The sequence below is a fragment of the Argiope bruennichi genome, chromosome 8 (genome assembly GCF_947563725.1).
Source record: "Argiope bruennichi chromosome 8, qqArgBrue1.1, whole genome shotgun sequence".
Lineage (NCBI taxonomy): Eukaryota > Metazoa > Arthropoda > Arachnida > Araneae > Araneidae > Argiope > Argiope bruennichi.
Window position 1 is genome coordinate 122,485,198 of NC_079158.1, and position 21,163 is coordinate 122,506,360.

The window sequence follows — 21,163 nt, forward strand, 5'->3', positions numbered from 1 at the left end:
GTTGGCCAAAAATGTCTTATAATTTACCAGAATCGATATAAAACCCACGCAAATCCTGTTCTATGCTCTGAAATAAATAAATTATCTCCTACGGTACATAAGCCAACTTTGAAAATTTGTAGATGCTAGATAATACTTCCAACTTTAATCGGGCTCCTTTAATATCTTCTAACCTCATGTTTAGAGATATTCTAAATCTAAAACAGTTAAAATTAGAATGGCATTTGTATATCATATGTAAATATCTATTTTTAATGTTGGCATTTTATTTTTATAGGGAAAAATGTACTTCACCTATATTGATTTCAATAATTCTTATCTCTTTTTTTTTTTTTTTTCTCCTTCACTTTCATGTTACCGAAAACTCAAAAGGCTTGCCCTCTAGAAGTTGCAAAATCTCTGTAGTCACATAAATCTATTATCTTAATTATTTACTTATTGAGCGGTGCTATTTGCTGATATAAAAATAAATAAATAAATGATCTGAAAATGTCACATTTATATTTACTTTGCTTACAGAATGAAATCTCTGCCATCAATCCAGCCAAGAGACTCACAGACACGGTTTCGATTACATCAAGCCACGTTGTCGAAGGATTTGAAAACATTGATGTTTTGGAAAATGAACAATTACTAAAAACACTTGACGACACAACGAAAATTCGAATCAATAAATATGTACCAGCTCATGAGGTAAAGTATCGAAAGTTGTTTAATTATGAGTAACGATAAGATTTTAATATATATTAATTAATTATAAATTGGAATGAAATTATTTTTAAGGTCTACCTACATTTAATATATAAATTAGACAAAATTATATGAGCTTTCTGTAAAAGTTTCTTCGCCAAGAAAGTCATTACATTAAAGATTTATAAGTCAGAAATTTAAGTTTGTAAGATAATTATTATTTTCTAAAATTCCTTATTTTTTATTTCCTTGTGAGAGTTTCTAGACAATTGATCGAGTTCTAATTTTACAAACAAGCTATTAACATCTCCAGATTATTCTTCCAGTTATGCAACATTAATGTTGAGGTGATCCATCTGATTGAAGGCTGATAAATTTTAACAAACACATAAATGCAATACTCTCAAATATTATACACATGATTACTCTCAATATACATTTGTATAGATTTACGATCTTTTATATATCGTTATATTCACATTCACATATAATTGCATAGATTAGTACATTCACACATCAAAATTTCACATTTCACTAATAACAATTTGAAACTACAAGTACTACTACTACATCTGCGATTGAATTCCACTTCGACAAACGGTGCAAAAGTCGGAGTCATACTTTCTAACGGTATTTAAATTCAAACAGAATATATAAATTGCATTTAATGTAAAAAATTCTTAATATGTATAATATTGTTTACATTGCTGACGAAATTACAATTTGAAATTACGCTTTATTTACAATTTTTTTTGTGTGTGTGTGGTATCAATGACGGTGGCCGTTCATTTATTTTTCAACTTCAGCAATGCACATTATGAAACAGCTTTTTTTTTTAATAATAATATGGTCAATTTAATTTCACGGCATTTTTAATGTGTTTATTAATTATTTCAATATTTTTTATTTTATTAGCTTTGTGAATATATATTTATTGATCTAATATGACTTCAGACTTCCGGTACCAACGCTTGTGCGTAATATTATTAAAGCTGATGCTAGTTTTTATAAATATTCTAATAACTAAATAAACACAATTGAACATTCAGGAAGTTGACCAATTTTACTTAATAAAATTTTAATATTTTTCTTTCATAGAATTAGAACTTTTTACAAACTTATTTATTAGGAAACTTAGAAAATAAAGCTTTTTAATCGGTCTTCTTACGGCCCCTTCTCAGCTTGAGAGTCCTAGACAGTTGAAAATCCACTAATATTCTTAACCGAGGAGAAATTGCATTAACCTTTGAAGAATTATTCACACATTTAGAATTAAGTAAAATATTATTTACAAAACAATACTGTGTTTGATTTTCCTTTTTATAATTTTGAAAGATTTTAAAATGATGTCACATAATTTTTAAAATTTTATAAAGGTGGTGACTGCCAATTGCGTCCCTGTCAGTGGCAAGAACAACTTCGCAACAAACGGAATCGTTCATTTAACCTCGGGTGTCCTTCCCCAACCGAGAAAATCTCTCGCTGAAATTATTGAAGAAGACGAAGGTTTTACTCACTTCAAAAATCGTAAGTAATAAACATATTTGTAAGGATTTTTATTTTGTTGTATTTTGAAATAGACAAGTTTGGATTTTTTTTTTTCGCTTGCAGTCAAATGAATCTGGATAGATTAAAGAATAGCTTTTTTTAAATATATTTCCCAAAATCTTTTTTTTTTTTTTTTCAGTTTTGATTGAGAATGGCTTGATGGAGGAAATAAAGAAACAAGACCAGTCTTGGACTTTGTTCGTACCTACAGACGCCGCTTTCAAAAGCCTTCCTCGAACTCTTAAGAAACAAATAGAATCTGGAGAAGGCTGCGTGCAAAGTAAGTTAGAGATATTTCATTGTGACCTCATTCGAGGCAAATTGATCAGCGTATAATAACTTTCTATATTGAAAAGTAGGCAATTTATATTCCACTGTCTTTACCAGCTATCTTATCGGGGGGGGGGAGCCATATTTCATATAGCCTAAAAGAAAACATTTAAAAACGTTTCGATTAACTGAATTGAGTGTGATTTTTATCTTAACAAAGTATACACTGGTCATGGCGTATTTTCTATGCGTCAAAGTCGTTTCTTTGACCAAAGTTCGACTTGTCAGTGTGGCACCGACGAAGGATCTATATATCACGTGATCAAAGTCTGTGCACTATGGCTAGAATACAAGCTCAGATGGCCAGAAAATTGGATGTCTCTTGAAGGTGAAGAACTCATAAAAATTCCATTCATTAAATATTCTATTAAGAACATTTTGTCAAAGTTCTTGACTTTAGTTCTCCCCTAATGTAAAAAAATTAACGCTCATTTAATGTATTTTATGCATTTTTAATATTTCACAACTGAATATGTAATGTAAAATGTTATTTTTTTAAACTATTCTTTTTCTGTACTACTATGCCTTTTCTCTAGAGTGCTCTTTATTGTCCAATGTCATTAAGAGTAGTTTGTTCGTTCGTGCTAGGTGGGGTTGCGTTGCGGAGGCCCCGTCAAGTTTCAGGCATGACCTCTGACTAGGTCAGGGTATCGCATAGTATATAGCCTAAAAGAAATTGGCGTTTAATAATCTATGATTAATATGAGACAAAAAACATACTGGTTATTCACTGGATCTAAAATAATTTTTGTAACAATGTTTAACAATTTCGAACCATTGCTTTATAACTAGTTTAAAAAAAAATGATTCGGAACAATTGTTTCCATAGAAAAATTACAGAAAAAATTTTAATAAACATTTTTCAAAACTGCTTATTTCGTTGTAAGTAATTTATTGTGCAATGGAACTGAATTGTTTCAGTTTTGTGTGTCAAATGCTTTGGTCAAATTTGCAATAATGAAACTGAAACCCTTTTGATGATAATTGGCCTTCCAATGAATGATTGCATCCATTTAGTTTCATCGATTTAGCAATAAAGAAACAAATATCCAGGATACCTGATTGCATTTCCCCATTTTATAATTTAAAATTGAGGAAGAAGAAATCGTTGATAAATTGACAGTGACATAGCGAGTGTAAGTTGCGCAAAGGATTCAATATATTTTATCCTTTCAGTAACATAGCAAAGAACACTTATACTTGGCGCGCGATATTCTTTTTTCGCCTTCGCATTCAGCGGCTTACCAAGGGCATGTGAAAATGGAGAAGTATGATTTTTTTCACATTCTCTCACCGAATATTCTCAGTGGCTTGGCAAGAATAGATGTGCCGATTCAAAATATGATATTTTTTTTAGTCTTCTCATCTTATCTTGATTTTAAAAATGGCATAAACAAATTAACATTTTATATCCTTGGTGTCTTCTATGATTGGAGCCCTGGCATGTATAACCCTCTTCCCCCTGTCCCAATGCTTAGCACAGTATAAGGGAGAAATGAAAAAATTACATAGTTATTTTGGTGCAGTATGGTCAAATTACCCGTTATGTCTTTAAATTAAAACAAACCAAGTATACCAAGTTCAAGTTACTACGTAAACCAAATTCAATTTTAACAAATTCTTTGATGCCGATTACATATAAAATAAAAAGAAAAATAGCTGAAATATTTAAACTGTAAAAAATCAAGAAAGAAAGAAATTTACGTAATCTGCGAAATATATATAAAAACAAAATATAGGATTTATTGCATAGTTATTCTTGAACTTATCCTAAATGTATATCATTATTTTCATTCTAAAAAACATATTTTGGTGAAATATAGATCATTATGATCCGCGCAGTGGAAGTAAGAGGATGTATGTTTTCAGGAACATTTCTTTGATGATCACATTTCACACAAAACACGAAGACAAGACAAAGCATTTAAAGGGCGCACGCACCTTAAGAAAACTGTATCTCATCTCATTAACAATCGCAATGCTCTATGGGATGCGTACCTAATCAAGCAACGCCATCTATTATCCAAAAGAAAAGATAGAGTGATGCAACTGTTGCAATATTTAATTTTGTACAATATGATACCAGTACTTTCTTAACATTTCTTCTTTTTATTTTCTTAGGCATACTACACGAGCATATTGTGAAAGGCACCGTATGCACAGCCGCGGTCGTGAGTCAAGTGAAAGTGAAGAACATCCTGGACAACCTCCTGCAGTTGACCAAGGATGAGAGCGAAAAACTTCGAGTGAACGGAGCTCTCGTCGATTCCGAAAACATACTCGGGACCAACGGGGTCATTCATGTCATCGACAAGGTCTTGATTCCGCCGCAAGGTAAGCACTCGAGATTTCAGGAATTTTTATACTTTGTCTGTCGGTGCAGAATGTTAGGAATCTGTATTCGGTTTAGCACTTTTCAAATTATTGATAAAACTAAAAGTCCACATACATAAAAAAAAAAAAATCACTTACTTATTATATTCCGTTTTAAAAAAAATTATGTCATTTGAAAGAAAAAAAATGAAATAAACAAAAAGAAACAGAGACTTAAATGGGTTATGAGGAAATAAAAATGACAGAAAATGAAATGGATGGTATATTCATATATACATACATAAATACTACATTATCTTGAAGTAATCATTCAATTGTACTGCAGTTATTATAGGAACGATCTATTTTTATTTTTAATGAAATATCAAAGTTTAGTTTTTGTCCCACGTCTCCAATGGCTCAAATATTCTTTCACCAAATATCTGGCTGCAATTGAATCTTCAGCCTCGTTCCGTTTTGTAGACAGCAACACGAAATCTACTTTAAAATGGATTTCTAATTTTGAATCTCGGTTTGAAGATAAAGACGACACCATAATAATCATCTCTTCTCCAAATTTTTATACCACACTAACGAGAGGATTCCTGATTTTGATGCAATACCAGCCCGAGCAAAAGTTGATCGCCGGAGCTCTGAAACGAACTTCGTACACTAAAATTATCTCTTATCGCATTTCACTAATTATTATCTTATTATAATTTTTAATGAAAAAAAGGATAAGGTCAATACAATTTTCTAGACAATAACAAACTTTTGATAGAATTTTTTTAAAAATTCTTGAGTAAATATAGTAATGATGTGGAGGATAGGTAAATTTGTTACGTAGTAGGTAAAACTCGGTAACAAACTTTGATTTCCTTAAATAAATCAATACGATCTATATTGTCTTGCAAGGTCACATTTAATGCCTTAGCAACATTTGAAAAATTCGTTTTCAATTAGTTCGAGAACATTATCCGAATTATATAAAAATTTATTATGTTCATGATAAATTTCAATTTTTTTTTTTTTTTTTTTGTGTGTGTGTGTGTATAAAATAAAGGTGATTTCGATTATAACCTGGATTATTTTGTAGGAATAGTGAGACTTGGAGCAACTAACTCTGACTCGAATGGGTGGGCATGAAATGCACACAAATCGCATGCTATTATTCAAACATATGTGTATTCAGATTAAAACAAAAGAAAAGAAAAAAAATATTTCCATTTTGCAAACCAGTTGGCGACGGGGTCCCGTGCATTTGCACTATTCATGTCCCTTTCATACCGCCTCTGCGAATTCAATTTGAACCCAGCCCACTTCTTCCTCTGATGCTTAGTGAGATCAAGTCTCAAAAGAATCTTTTAGTCACCGAAAATCAGGTTCTATCTCGCACCTATTGGGAAATTTTATGCCTACTGATGGGCCGCGGTGGCCTGGTGGTAAGGTCTCGGATTCGGAACCGGTGGTTTGAGGCTCGAGACCCGATTCCACCGAAGAACCAATATGCAAGTGGGTCTGGTGCACACCAAATCAGTTGGGGTGGAAGGTGCCAGTTCAGGCGTTGTCCTCGTCATCTGACCACGGTTCAAAATTACGAGGTCCGCCCTAAAATAGCCTTAGTGTTACTTCAAAAAGGGACGTTAATATAACTAAACTAAACTATTCCTATTGAAAAATGCAACCTCTGCTCTTCAAAAGCAATCCTCTGTGGAAAAAAAATTATTTATATAACATCAAAAATTCATTATGTTTTCGAAACAAAAAAGCGGCATTTATGTTGTTTAGATTGGCAATAACACTCTTATTTTATTTTATTTCTTTGGTCACATTTTTCATACAGAATGCCCTTTTTATAAAGGACTGCTAAAAATCGAGGATCGTCGCAAAAGATGCGGAACAGCTTATAATCATTACAATATCACAATTATTTTACAACAATCTACCGTGTTGCATGTAACTGATTTTCCAAAACTACTTTTTACAACTAAGATACATAATACTTATATTATAATACAAATAAAACAGCCGCTATTTGTAAAACATGAAACTCCAACAAACAATATTTGCTATAAAAATAATATTTTCTATTTTACTACTTTTATTTTCGGTATGATTGTTTTAATTTATGTGAGAAAAATACTCACAAGTCTTTTCGGTTCTGCCTTGAAATACTTTCTTAACTTTCATTAAAATGTTTGTAATCATATAATTTTGTTTAAATCCGATAAATTAACGCTGTTAAAAAATCTTAGAAAATTAATATTCATTTAAAGAGACAGAAAAAAAAAAGAACAGTGGAATACATTGATTCGAATATCAAATAATTTTGAAAAACTTTCCTTTTTACCAGATATTTGGAGTACTGGATTGACAAAGCTAATTCATATTTTTTTCTAAATTAAATTTATTTTATAATTTCAGCACGAAATCTCCTAAAAGCTTTAGAAGAGGAAGACAGAAAGGATCTTTTGGAACTCCTAGAGCTTTCAGATATGGTTTCACAGTTCGAAGAAGCTCAAAATATTACTTTCTTCGCACCTTCAAAACAAGCCATAGAGGTAAGAGAAATAAAAATTGCAAGTAATCATTTTCAAAAATATTAAATATACAATAATATGAAAAGAAAAGAATGTAACAAAATGAAGATCAGATGAATCATCTTTTCAATCTTGTGACTTTTTTTGAATTTTTTTCAGAATTCAAAGCAAAGATTGCTGTAAATATGGCATATACTAATTTTCATGCAAATGTATTATTTTTATTAAATGGATAAATACTTTAATATAGTTTTTGCACTATAATTAAAATTGTTCGGGAATAGTGACTTACAAGAATTCAAGCACTTTAGACTACTTAATTCTTTTTTCATCCATATCCGTTTATAGGTTTGTTTATTTATTTCTGGAAAATATTTAATATAAATGAAGACATTTAATATCTGAAGTATGTAAACATTCGAGATTATTATTATTTATACATGGAAGCATCATTATGTTCTTAAAAAGTATTTGTTTTTGTTTAGAGTTTATCAAATGAAACTCGAGAAGAACTGTTGAACGACCGAGAACTTCTGAAAAAGGTTTTGCAACACCATTTGTTCCCTTCCCATATGCCAGCCGATACATTTGAAGATAACAAGAAGATTACCAATCTCAATGGACATAATGTTCACATTAAGTTACATGAAGCGGTAAGCAGAATTATCTGATATGTTACCATATTTTTACAAACTATATATATGCTTGATCAGTAGTAACATTCAAAGTATGTGCAATGGCATCCTAAAGTGTCGCAACTTACTCATGTAGTGCTGTCAAGTATTATATAGTTATTAGGATTTTGGATTTAATTTCATTTGAGTATTCTCAATAGTGGAAGTGATAAGGGTTATAGATGTCCCATCATTGAGGAGAAACATCAGCACATGTATGCTCCTTTTTAAAACCAAATATGATTAGGAGACAAATAAATACGCCCTTAGAGACATTTTGACTTGCTAGGCAATTAATGTAATTAAATGAGCATGGTTATCAGTTATTCCAATAGCTAGCTCGTTCATTTTTATCTATCTACCAGTGTCTACCTACAAAATTTTTATAACCAGAAGTCAGAATGAGAGCACAGTGTCTGTAATGCAAACAATTAAGAGGAGAAAATTAATGTTTTCAATTTTGGATCGTATTCAAAGAAGTTATGTAGCATGCAGCAATCTAGTTAGGAACACAGAAAAGTAATGTTGATAATAACGAAATACATAAGTGAAAGAAAAGTTATAGAATTTTGACTGAGTGATCAAATTCGTGTGAAAAATAAAAATTACCCCGAAATTATAATGAGTAGTAACGTAAGAAAGGTACTAAGAAACTCACTCTTAAAGCAATACAATATTTAATACCTTGTACAAATGCTAACTTGTGAAGATAAATTTCCAATTTAAAATACCACAATAAACTTGATGTAATAAACATGAGATATTTGCCTTTATTTGAACATTTTTTTTTAAGACGTGCATCTTTCAGCAGCAAGCCGAAGAATTACTTTAAAATCGTTTTCTACTTCATGAGTTGCATTGAATAATTTTTGAATTGCATCGTCAATTAATACGAAGTTATTTCATTATTATTTTCATTTATTACTAAGCATACCTAATATTATTGCGAAAAATGAAATAAAATGTAAATTCGAAAATAAACACTATAACTTTTATAAATTTGGTTCATTTGACGGTTAAGATATAATGAAAACTTCTTCGCATTACGGTACTCAAAATAAAGGAACTAATCAAGGAATACGAGAAGAAATAAAATCTGGAAATCACTAATAAAATGGATAATAACAATTTAACTATTGCATTTTTTTTTTCGTCAATGGGTTCATTCCTTCCGCTGATTATTACACTAATTAAAATTCATTCAATAAATTTTTATGTTAATAAAAATGCAACTTTTGAAAATTTTAAACTAAACTTTACTAAAAACATGGACTGTTTGTAAAAAAATACTAGTTGGAATTTTACTTTGGAAACTTAGAATAATTCTGAAATCAGAGAAAGCACTGAAAATTGCAAAGTCTGGAAACAATTTCTTGAGATAGATTGTTAACTTCAATACCTAAAATTAATTATAAACTCGATTTATAATGTATTAATTTTATGCAGCAACATCAAGTGAAAATGCTAAGTAGTGAACAATGCGATGAAATTGAATTTCCTTCCTTTAAAAAAATTACGAGATGTTCCATTTAATCAAACATTTATTCATTTCTATAATAATATAAACCCAGGTTAATTCAAATGAAATCTTAGAAGGATTACTCTGGACTTTCCATAATTTTCATATAGCAATTTAAATAGGAAAATATTCATTAATGTGTACATTTCATAAAAATTGTAAAAAATTATGCTTTAAAAATCCACAGGTAAAAATAATTCATTAAGATTCAAAAGCATCATACTGCTTTATAAAATTAGCAATCAAACATTATTACATTCAAATCTGACAAACAATATTTTTTATCATATGTTTAACATTTTGAATTAGTCAAATAAACTCTGTCTAGAACATGGAAATTGCAAGTAAATCCCATAGCAGCCAACATATTAATTGGAAGTACCAATAACTTAGTATAAAGAAAATAAGCTCATAAAATTTTGGTTGAGATAAAATTGCACTTGTTTAAGATTCTCTGACAGAAATTTTATATTTTTAGTTCCCTGGAATCATAACTGCAGCTACTGTACAGTGTGCATATGTAGTTGCTCATGACAAACAAGCTTGTGGAGCCGTTATTCACAAGATAAACAAGGTAAGAAAATAATGTTATTTTGATTTTTGAAAATTAATTTTTCAGATAGCAAAGTTAAACAATCTGTATAAATTTAAATCATTGATTTTTAGGTTCTTATGCCTCCTAAAGGAAATATTGTAGAAGCATTAAAAAATATGGAAGATCACGAAATTGTTGTGAAACTGCTACAAAACACTGATTTAGCAACAAAATTAGCAGAAAACAGTCATTTTACATTCTTGGCTCCAACAGACGAAGCCTTTGAAAAAATGAGAGACCTATCTGTAGAACAACTTCTGGAAAACAATACCTTAGCGGAAAAAATTTTGAAATTACATATACTTCCAGGTAAGCTTTCATATTTTTAACCATTATTTTATTGGAAAATATATTTTGTGAATTTATTAATATATGTTTCAGTATATGCTTAAATAAAAGTAAAAAACATTTGAAGAAATTATAATAATTTATCATACACAAAACATAAAATATTACATTTTTTATTTAAAAAAAAAACTTAAGCATGCAAGCATTGTGTATGTTCTGTATTTAATACTGATTTTTTCATTAAAATATATAAATACTAAGAAGATTATTTAGAGAATCTGAAATTCAATTACCGTTCAAAATGCGTACTTGAAAACTAGAACACACACAATGAAATTATTAGTTTTTTTTTTCTTTAATTTTTTTTAAAGATTATCTTTCTAAAAATAATTCAATTGATTTGCCTTTTTAAATTTAAAATATTTATTTATACTTCTAAATTTTTTTCTTGAATGTAACCATTTAATTTTTCTTTCAGGAACAATAACTGTTTGTAAAATTAAATTCTTTAAATCTTTTATGTACTTTTTCATTACAAGACAATTCAGTCAAATTATCACAAATGTCTATAAAACTTTCTAGCTAATAGAGAAAAATGCAAGTATCATTAATTATTAGCAAATAATTATTATTAATGCACATCTTTTAGAAAAAAGCTTTGAAGACAAAATCAAATAAAAATAGTAATAAAATTTTGGTAGTTAAAAAAAAAAAGAAAGAAAGAAAAGAAACTTATTTTGTACAGCAGGATAATGTTAAATATTGAACAGTCTATATTGTGTTTGGATTGATTCCATCAACTATTGAATTTATTGTAATGATTTTTACATCATACAATTTACAGAAAGAATGCCACTTAAGCACATTATCATATTAATAAAAGCAAAAGTTCTATATTGGAATTAATATCCGAAAATAATAATATTGGTAAAAGCAGGTAACAAAAGAGGAAACAACAAAATTAGTTTGAATTTCATTATAAAAATCATAATTACAAATTGTGCTTAAAATTAATTTTGTAAAATTTAGCATAATTAAAGGAAAAAATTGAGAAGAAATAAAATTAGTATACCATAAAAAGTAAAAAGTTCATTTTGAATTATCTCTGAAATTATTAAGGAAGAAAATTAAAATTTTCATTAATTTAAAATTAATTAATTCTGTGAGTTACATCAATTACCAAATTCTTAGTGAGCAGCAACTACTCAAGAAGTAACCATGTTTCCAATTTCATATTTTTTGGTCTAACATTCCAAGTTAAAGAGCATTGTATTCTGTGTAATACCCATTTCTTTGTATGATTTTTGCAATACACAGTTTCTCAAAATAATAATAATAATAATGCTAATATCAGAAATAACAGCAACTATATAACATCTATGTTCTATTTCCAGAGGTTCTATGTTGTAATGGTATCAGTCATTCTTCACCATTCCACCGCCAGTACGTGAGGACTCTTGACGGAAGTATTATACCAACTTACAGAGGATTAGGAGAGAGAATCAGATTTGGAAGGGCAAAAGCAACTCAATGTGATATTCCAGCTACAAATGGACTTGTCCACTCAATAAATAGAGTTATTTTACCTGAAAGGCCAAGGACACCAACATTGTTTGGAATGGACTTGTTTCCCTTTTTTTAGAGATTTGTAAAGACTATTACTATCAGAATCATTTTGTCCAGTCTGTAATTAGCACAGTTCTTTTTATTTATTCATTCACTGTATGACAATCAATAAATGCCATTTTGTGTATATATTTTATTCTCTTATATAAGAATTTTCATGTATTACATTGTTTTTTTTCCTTGTAGAAATTCATATTCCATTTTGGTTCTTGTAAATATCCAAGAATTTCATTCCAAATCAGAGTCAGAGCTAGAGTGATAAGTTTCCTAGAAGTATAAAAAGTTACTTAATTCACTGATCATGTCTTTTAACCAAATAACATATGAGATAGATATAAAAATATATTTACTACTATTTGTATAATTTGAGAGTTATGCATTTATATGGAATTTTATAACAATATTAATTAATTGTTTTTCTTTATATTATTTTATAAGGTTTTTTTATACATTAAAATAGAGTGGAACTAAGAAAATTATAAATGAGAATTGAGATCAATATGAAATAATAAATTTATTTTCAAAACATTAAGATAATAACAATAATATAGAGATACTTTTTTCCTTTTTTTTATTTAAAATTTGTGATTTTTTAAATTTAAAAATGAAAAATGAGCATATTTTTATAAGATGGCAGCACATTTTGTTTCAATTCAAGAGAAATTTTTACTTTTATGATTTCAACATTTTTTTTAATCGTGAAGTAATGTTAAGAAATAAATATTCTAATAATTCGAAAATATTTTCTATTAATGTTTTGCCTTTCATTATGTTTCTTAGTTTACTTTAATTTTATCTTAAAGCATACAAAATAATTTTCAAAAGATCCTATAAAAATCTTGTAATAATAAAAAGAGAAATAAAATTTATGGAATGTATATAAAAGCAATTTAATAAAATAATGCTTATACAAGATTTAAAATTACATCAATATAAATCAGCTAGATGTGATTTAGAAAAAAAAATCTGTCATATTTTAAACTAATAAAGAACCTGCAATAAATAAATAAAAAGATATTTAACATACTTTTAGAGGTAAAGCGAATTTTGTTACACTTTCATTTTTCTCTAAATTCTTTACACAAAAGTTATGTATGATTTTTAAAGAACTCATAGGAAGATTGCTGATAGGAATCTCCATTTCTTTAAATTCTTCAATTAACTTTATGGCTTCTTCATACATATTCTTATTTACTAAAAAGGGCAAGCACAAAATACAATTTTTTTAAAATTTATAATATTAAAAAAAATGCAGCACAGTTGTCTTATTTCTCCTAAAAAAATATAATTTTTGAGATAGAAGCATTGCACACACACACACATGCACAATATACTAAGTGATATGTCAGTAAAAAATTCCCATCCATTGATTTCTCATTTCTCATTATAGTTGTTAAATAATTGAACATTCAATAATATTTTTTTAAAAAAATATTCAAATGAATAAATATACAGAAAAATAGAAATTACAACACTTTGAGAAATTAATTTAATAAAAGCAAAATGATTTATTAAACAAGCACTGAACATCAAATAAACAGATTTATACTTGATCCAAGCAACCCAAATGAAAGTGGCATTGTGAAGGATAAATGACAGACAATAATGTGACTTTTTTCAGTCCTCCTCATTTGTCACCAGCAGCCTAGCAAATGTAAATGGCATCCAGTATATATTATTCTTTTTTACCTCCTCATATTTTGCTTCAGAAAGCAACATAAATGTATTGATAATTTGCTTCAAAGTTTCACAGACATCTAAATCCCTCTTGCTTCCATAAGAATGCTATGCCTCTATCACATCAATATGAGAACTGTTTGACTATTACTGAAACATACTGAGCCATTAATTGATTATAACATACTTCATTGAAGTTTGCAGCGCATGCCATTTGAGTGAAGTTATCAAAACAGATTAAAAGGATTTGATTTTTCTTTCAATTTAAAATATATTACTTATTTAAGTTGTTAACTGTGTAATTTATTTTTAAAAGTAGCTTACTATGCAGTGCATATCAAAACCAAGAGATGCTGTGTATAGACGTCGAATGCAATACAAATGGTTGCATAATAAATTTTGCAGAAAATTCATAGTAAAATTCATAGAAAAAGTATTGGATAAAAATTAATAATTCATTATTAAAAAAAGATATTACTGAAATTTTAAAAATTGCTAAAAAATATTCACCAAATGAAGCAAATGCAAATATTAATGGTGCAACTGATAAAAAGTTGTGGAAATATTTTCTGAAGAGATTAGTAGGCTTTGCAATTGTACTTGTTTCACTAACATTATCGTCAATAATGGTTTTAAAAAGAGCTTTTAAAATGCGGTATCATGCTATTCTCATGAGCAGAAATTACTAATGGCCTTTATAGTTCGCGCATTTTATTTATCTTGTAGCAATCGTTATTGGGGAATAACCAATATTATAGTAGTGACAAAACACAGTGATAAATAACACAGAAATATCTAATGCATTGGAGAAAACGATCAACTCATTTTGTAAAAAGTAATAACTTGTATGGAAAATAAATTCTATGCCAAATAATATAGTTCCCTCATTTTTTAAATTATAGCAGACTTACTGGAATTATAAAGAAAACATACCACTAATTGATATTTTAGATCTTACTGAAATTTTTAGACTTTATATCGAATGATAATTTTTTATTTTATATGACATTTTTACACATCGATTGCATCAAAATGAATATGTAAAGCATCCACTAATATATATATTACACACTGGTGTGAAAAACTTAAGCAACAATGTAAATTTTAAGCAGGTACCAATGAAATTGCAGAAAAGGGGATTTTGCGATCAGTACAATAAACACACAATTCAGTAGAAAGGTGATGCGTGTACAAATGTCAGGAACAAAACATCATAGGCGACATGAATGTACGCAAAACGCGGACAGGCGGGGGGCACAGCTCAAGACTACAAGGAAAGGAAGGACGGAGGCGTAATTAAAGACATTCGCTGCAAGTGCAAGTAAGCTTTTTCCTGAAATATGGCTAGAAAAAAAAAATCACCTGGACGACTTCACACGTGGAAGAATGATCGGAATACTGGAGGAGGGCCCAGCCTGACCAGTGTAGCTGAAGAGTTCGGAATCAACAAAAGTATCGTTTCGCGCACTTGGAAAGCCTTCCAAACCATAGGTATGGTTGTTAGAAAGGTTAGTGGTGGCCGTCCTAGGAAAACAACTGCAGTGGATGACCGATATATCGCCTTGCAGACGAAAAGAGACCGATACCAGTCAACAAGCACTACTGCTCAGCAATTGTGTACAGCAACAGGGCGACAAGTGTCGTGGTTTACTGTGACCAGACGCCTTAACAAAGGCGGCCTATTCGTCCACCGTCCTGAATGCTGCATCCTTTTGAAAGTTGGCCGTCGGCGGCACCGTTTAGAATGGTGTACGGAGCACAAAAACTGGACATCTCTTCAATGGAGCCATGTCCTCTTTACAGATAAGAATCGTTTCAGTGCCACAAGTGATTCTCAACGCCAGTTGATTTAGATAAAGATCGGGACACTATTTCATCCCAGTAACATCACGGAAAGTGACCGCTAGGGTGGTCCTGGAGTTGTCGTCAAAGAGGCATTATGCCGAACGGGCGGACTGAGCTTCACGTTTTCGATAGAGGTTCTGTAATTGGAGATCGCTATTGTAAGGAAGTGATCCTTACCCATGTGCATCTGTTCCGAGGTGCTATAGGACTGGACTTCGTTTTTATGGATGCCAATGCACGGTCACACCTGACTGCTAATGTTCAGCAGCTACTGGAAAGTGAAGATATCACTCGAATGGATTGGCCAGCATTCTCTCCTGATTTAAATCCCATAGAACATGTGTGGGATGCTTTGGGGAGACGCATTGCGGCACGATTAACAAAATGATTAACTAAAACAGATGCTAATTGAGGAATGGGCACTCTCACCTCAAGAACTGTTGGACAATCTGGTACGTACTGAGTATGGAGAGACGGTGCAACCATTGCAATAAAGGGGGGGGGGAATGTTCCATACTAATTAACATCTGCTTGTTGCTCTTCCCCTTGGACAGACAATCATGTGTAGAGATACTATGAGTTCAATAAAGCCTTTTTTTTGTTTGATTCCATACTATATGCATTGTATTCATTTTTGTGCAACTATGCCTTCACTATCATTTAAGTACAAAATGCTGTGTCTCATTTCTGAATTTCATGTCTCTCAGATGATTTCTTGTGGAGTTATGGCAAGAAAAGCACTTGTTGCTTAAGTTTTGCACACCAGTGTATATATTGCAAACTTTATGTTATTTTTTTAAAAAATGGCTCTGATAATAAAATTAATATAAAAGATACTTAAATAAACAAAACAAAAATCTCATACCTAACAGTTCAAAAATACAACGGTAAGCCTTGATCTTCACTTTCAAATCATCACAATTTTTCTTGAGAAATTCACTATATGTTTTGCTCAGATCAAACTATTAAAAGTCAAATTACTTATAAAAACTCTTACACTAACATTGCACAAAATTAAAATATGAAATATATTATTTTAAATATACTCAACAATCCAATGCATACATTTTCTGTAGACCTAATTTTTTCGCATATCATAGAATTCACTTGATTTAGAGAAACTGGATGTATCTGCAGAAAAAAAAAAAGGATTATTAAAATTGTTTTGATTTGATATATAAAAGCCAATGAGGACAGATCACTTACTTTGAATATTTCTTCAGCTTCTTCAAAATTTCCATTCAAAAAATTAAAACCCCATATGACAGAGAGAGGAACATCAAATTTCAGATGCTCTAGATAACACTTAGCTAGTATCAAAGCTATGAAAGGAAAATTGACATAAAAATATTATATAGTTACACAAAGTAAATTTTTCTGAAATAAAAATGAACGATATATTCATCAAACACCTGTATGAAGATTAAAGACAATATACTCCCCCCCCCATAAAGTCGCAATTAAATTTATCTAAAGCATGCATAATTATTTTGATATATGTTAAATTATATTCATTACATTCTTTTTTAATTAACTATATTTTCTAGTTCATATTAAAATGTGGTGAGGAACATTTAAATAATAATGCATAAATCTAACAGCTTTATTAAAAGTTGCAAGCATTCTTATTAATTAGCAGCTTTAGAAACAACACAATGATGATTTAAAAAAATAACAGTTCTTTTACTATTTTAATTTGGGCTTTAATAGAAAAGACAAAAATATTTAAATTTATAGATCTAAGAATATTAATTACACTTTGTGCCTTAAAAACAATAACAGCACTAAAGGACAGAAGAGCTAAGGCACTAATTTCAGAAAATTTTAATTGCTAGTATTTTGTTTATTTTTCTTTCAGAATTAGGATGCAAGAGGAATTCTAGATTATAATATTAAATGTATTTTTACAACTTCTCAAACTTACCTTCAGCATACAAATTAGGGTTTTCCAATAATTTCAGAAAATTTTGCACAGAAAACAGCTTATTATTTTCTTGGATGCGTCCTTTCAATTCATTTAAGTAGGTTTCAGGATTTTTTCTACATAATATAAGTAATAAATCAAAACATGATTTTAAAAGATATAAAAAAATCCATTAATAATAAAAATATAACAAGTCACTGATTGAAAATAAAGCTTAATTAAAAATCTTTCCAGTGTCCGAACTTAGTGTCCAATAATTTAAGATAAGCATTCTCTGCATGTACTATAGTTTATATTTACATACACATAATGTTTGAGATGATTCACCAATATTCTTTCCTAACTAAGTCTAATACAATGAGAAAACAATTTATAAGCTACATATAAGCTCAGTTTTCTAGTGAAGCTAAACCTTAAATGAAAGTGCAATACAATTTTACTAAAAGTACACTTTAAACAGAAGCCATCAATAAATAAGCCTCATCTGCATAAAATCTGTAATCATTAAAAAGAAATATTTGTAACAAAAATAATAACAATTTGAGTTTCATTACAACAATTAAATGTCTTGTTTTAAAATAAACTTTAAAATATTTTTAAAAATTCCCTTAAAATACTCAAAAACTTGTACACCAACTAAATTGATATCAATGAAAAGATAAATTTTTGAAATTTAAGTTGGAGTTAAATTTATTTTTTAGTTATAGTGTAAAATGTCTAAATTCCATTATTTTTTTATTGATAAAAATTCTAAACAAAATTTCAACAAACCACTCCTAAGTGTATACTACTGACCTCCAAAGTATATTGATAGCTCTAGATCTAAGTGGTAACACATACTTAAACACTCACAATTTTCTTTATTTTTTCTACTTATAAAATACTCTAAATATTTACAAAATATTGAACATTTATAAGAGTACAAACATTGTTGATCAAACTTAGTTTAAACATAGCAAAGTCTTTAAGAGAGAACCAAATGAACATAAGAACAATTTAGAACTTTTGCAACAATCATATCCGATGAAACCTTTTCTGCAGAGAAAATATTATGAATTTTAAATAAATTTTCTTTAGAAATTAGAAATTTTATAATAGATGAAGAATAAAAGATATGAATATGAAATAATTTTTTTAATCATCACTTACCTTTTTTGAGAAGAAGCCATATATGCAGCTACAGCTGCTCCCATAGCACAACTTGTGCTATTGCTAAATATAAAATTTACCTTAAAAGAAAAATCAAATTACTTTTTAAAATATAGCTTTGAGTAAGCAAGTTTTACATATACAAAATATGTAAAAAGGAGAAATTACTAATGTTTCTTTAATATTTTTTAGCTAACAGCTTTAATTACTAGGAATATTGGTTGTGTTTAATTTTAATCAAGCCACTTAGATTATCATTTTTTCTTTAGAATTTTTCTTAGGTTATTCATATTGTAATAGAAATTTAAATCATAATATGTCACTGTCTTGCACAATAAAGTTCAACGTGTTCCATTTTAACTATACATTTCTGATGTCTTATAGTTGGAGCTTCGATGAAAAAGCAGAAACACTACTTCAGCCAATTAACTAACAAGAAATATGTTAACAAAAATACTTCCCATTTTTATATGTACGTTTCATAAAATAATACCTTACATAAGTTTTATTTACAGATATAACAAGTGACAATATGAAAGAAAATTTTGCAATTAATTTTTTTATGTATAAAATTGAATGACAGTAATAAATAATGGAAATTTTTAGAAAACTCAGTTACTATTTTTTAAATTTATAGGTCTAATAATTAGTCCACTAGAGATTAGCATAGAGGCAATTCCCAAAAATCTCTATGTTGGTTTCTAGTTTATAATTATTAGATAATTTTTGAGGATATTGGTCGTGTTGTAATTCAGAGGAATATATGGATAGCTTTCTTTTTGCATAGTTCCTTGTCCAAGGTCTTCAAATAATTATTATATTAAAACTCTTATATCTGTTCTGTTCATGGTGCTCATACATAATATATACTTGAGAAATAGCTGCCATTAAATATTTAATACTTATATTGTATAGTTTGCTGCACAAAATTGGGTCTTCTCCAATCAATCATACAATAGAATATTATTTTGTAAAACATAATTTTAGAAAAGTGCAGCATTATAATTTTTTTTGTAATGTCTTGTTAAAACAGCTTGTTTCAATATGCAGATTTAAGTGTTGGTTACTTTTTGCATATTTGACTTGTTGATGGTTTCAATAATTTTCCAACAGAATTCAATAGCAAATTATTTGCTTTAATACTTATGAACCCCCCTCCCAAATTCTAATTACTATCACATAATTAAGTCATTTACATGACAGAAAGAAATGAATTTGTATAAAAGAATTTGCATGATATTATCAAATTATCATTAAATCTATATCCCTTTTTGTCTTTTTATTTTCAAAAGAGACAAGGGCCACAGTGGCCTGGTGGTAAGGTCTCGGCTTTGGAACTGGAAGGCTTCTGGTTCATGACCCAATTCCACTAAAGAACCCGTCATGTCAGCGTGTCTGGTGCAAGCAACATCCATCAAGGCCAAACATCATCCTGCTGGTGTGGTGTAGAAATTTAGGGGGGTGTTAGCTCAGGTGTCACCCTTGTCATCTGATTGTGATTCAAAATTACGAAATCCGTCCCAAAATATTCCTAGTGTTGCTTTAAAATGGGACATTAATATAAATAAACTAAACTAAACTCAAAACAGACAAACAGAAAAATAATAACAATGAAAGGTATCCTTATATGCTTATCTTTTTTCTAAATACATATATAATTAAACATGAAGAAATAAGTGTCAAGAAGAACAATGTAAGTCATTTATCCTTTTAAATATATGGAAAGAGAAAATGAATAGATAGGAAGAAATAAATTACATAAATATATACATAAAGTAAACAAAAAGTACAACAAATTAGTTATGCAATTTTAAAATATATGACACCCTAATATTTAAAGAGTTTTCCTAATTTTAATATTATTTTCTGAGCATTGTTGACACATTCCTATTATGAATTTCTTATGTAACATTTTAAGTCCTTCACAGAAAAAAGAATTTTAAAATTTTCACCTTTACATCAGGAACAAACGCTGAAATAAAAGTTTTCACATACGATTGGTATTCAGAACACTCTCGGATAAAATGAGAATTTGATATGATACACACTTTATCTTTTTTCAGCCTTTCAATCACAGATGTTAAACCTAAGGTAAAATCCAGAAAACATAAAATCAATTTATGCTATGCAGAAATAAGTAAAATAAGATTAAAATATTTCAAAAATAAATGGTAACTTTTAAAAATTTCACTAAAATAATAGAGACTGAATTGAATATTTGAGATTCAAAAGCATGAAAAATGTACATAAATAAGTTTTTATGATGATCAATTGTTCATAGAATTAAACATAAAACTCGACATAATAATTAGATTACCAACAAGAACAGAAAGCAAATTTAGAAAAAGATGGGTACAATTTCCCTTTTGGAATTTTTGTTTCTATATTTTAAAATTTACTCTCTTAATGAAGCTGGAATTATGTATAAAGATACATAATTAAATG

General features: G+C 29.0%; 2 protein-coding genes across 3 annotated transcripts in view; one reads left to right on the forward strand and one right to left on the reverse strand.

The window, feature by feature from the left end:
- Positions 1-12,252, forward strand: part of LOC129980582 (transforming growth factor-beta-induced protein ig-h3-like) — a 38,571-nt gene extending 26,319 nt beyond the window's left edge. The window contains exons 6-14 of the mRNA XM_056090959.1: positions 520-693; positions 2,067-2,217; positions 2,378-2,518; positions 4,690-4,902; positions 7,306-7,442; positions 7,907-8,074; positions 10,093-10,188; positions 10,281-10,518; positions 11,892-12,252. Of these exons, the coding sequence (XP_055946934.1) occupies positions 520-693; positions 2,067-2,217; positions 2,378-2,518; positions 4,690-4,902; positions 7,306-7,442; positions 7,907-8,074; positions 10,093-10,188; positions 10,281-10,518; positions 11,892-12,139 (1,566 nt within the window). The 3' untranslated portion in view covers positions 12,140-12,252. The remainder of the gene's footprint in view (positions 1-519; positions 694-2,066; positions 2,218-2,377; positions 2,519-4,689; positions 4,903-7,305; positions 7,443-7,906; positions 8,075-10,092; positions 10,189-10,280; positions 10,519-11,891) is intronic.
- A 50-nt stretch (positions 12,253-12,302) lies between these two features.
- Positions 12,303-20,771, reverse strand: LOC129980583 (uncharacterized). Of its 2 annotated transcripts, XM_056090961.1 has the most exons (8): positions 20,671-20,771; positions 18,719-20,258; positions 17,570-17,685; positions 16,852-16,967; positions 16,711-16,776; positions 16,511-16,607; positions 13,151-13,317; positions 12,303-12,390 (listed from the first exon to the last, which is right to left on the reverse strand). In XM_056090961.1, the coding sequence occupies exons 2-8, from the start codon at positions 18,760-18,762 to the stop codon at positions 12,352-12,354; spliced, it is 645 nt and encodes a 214-aa protein (XP_055946936.1). In that variant the 5' UTR covers positions 18,763-20,258; positions 20,671-20,771; the 3' UTR covers positions 12,303-12,351. The 2 variants fall into 2 exon arrangements, with proteins under 2 accessions (XP_055946936.1, XP_055946935.1); XM_056090960.1 differs by lacking the exon at positions 20,671-20,771 and having other exon boundaries at positions 18,719-20,559.
- Positions 20,772-21,163: the final 392 nt, after the last annotated feature.

Coding starts and splice junctions, on each gene's coding strand:
- LOC129980583 (XM_056090961.1), bottom strand. CDS start 18,762: ATGGGAGCAGCTGTAGCTGCATATATGGCTTCTTCTCAAAAAAG. Junction 16,968..17,569: donor CCCTAATTTGTATGCTGAAG/GTAAGTTTGAGA, acceptor TTCCTTTCATAG/CTTTGATACTAGCTAAGTGT. Junction 16,608..16,710: donor AAATTAGGTCTACAGAAAAT/GTATGCATTGGA, acceptor GACTTTTAATAG/TTTGATCTGAGCAAAACATA.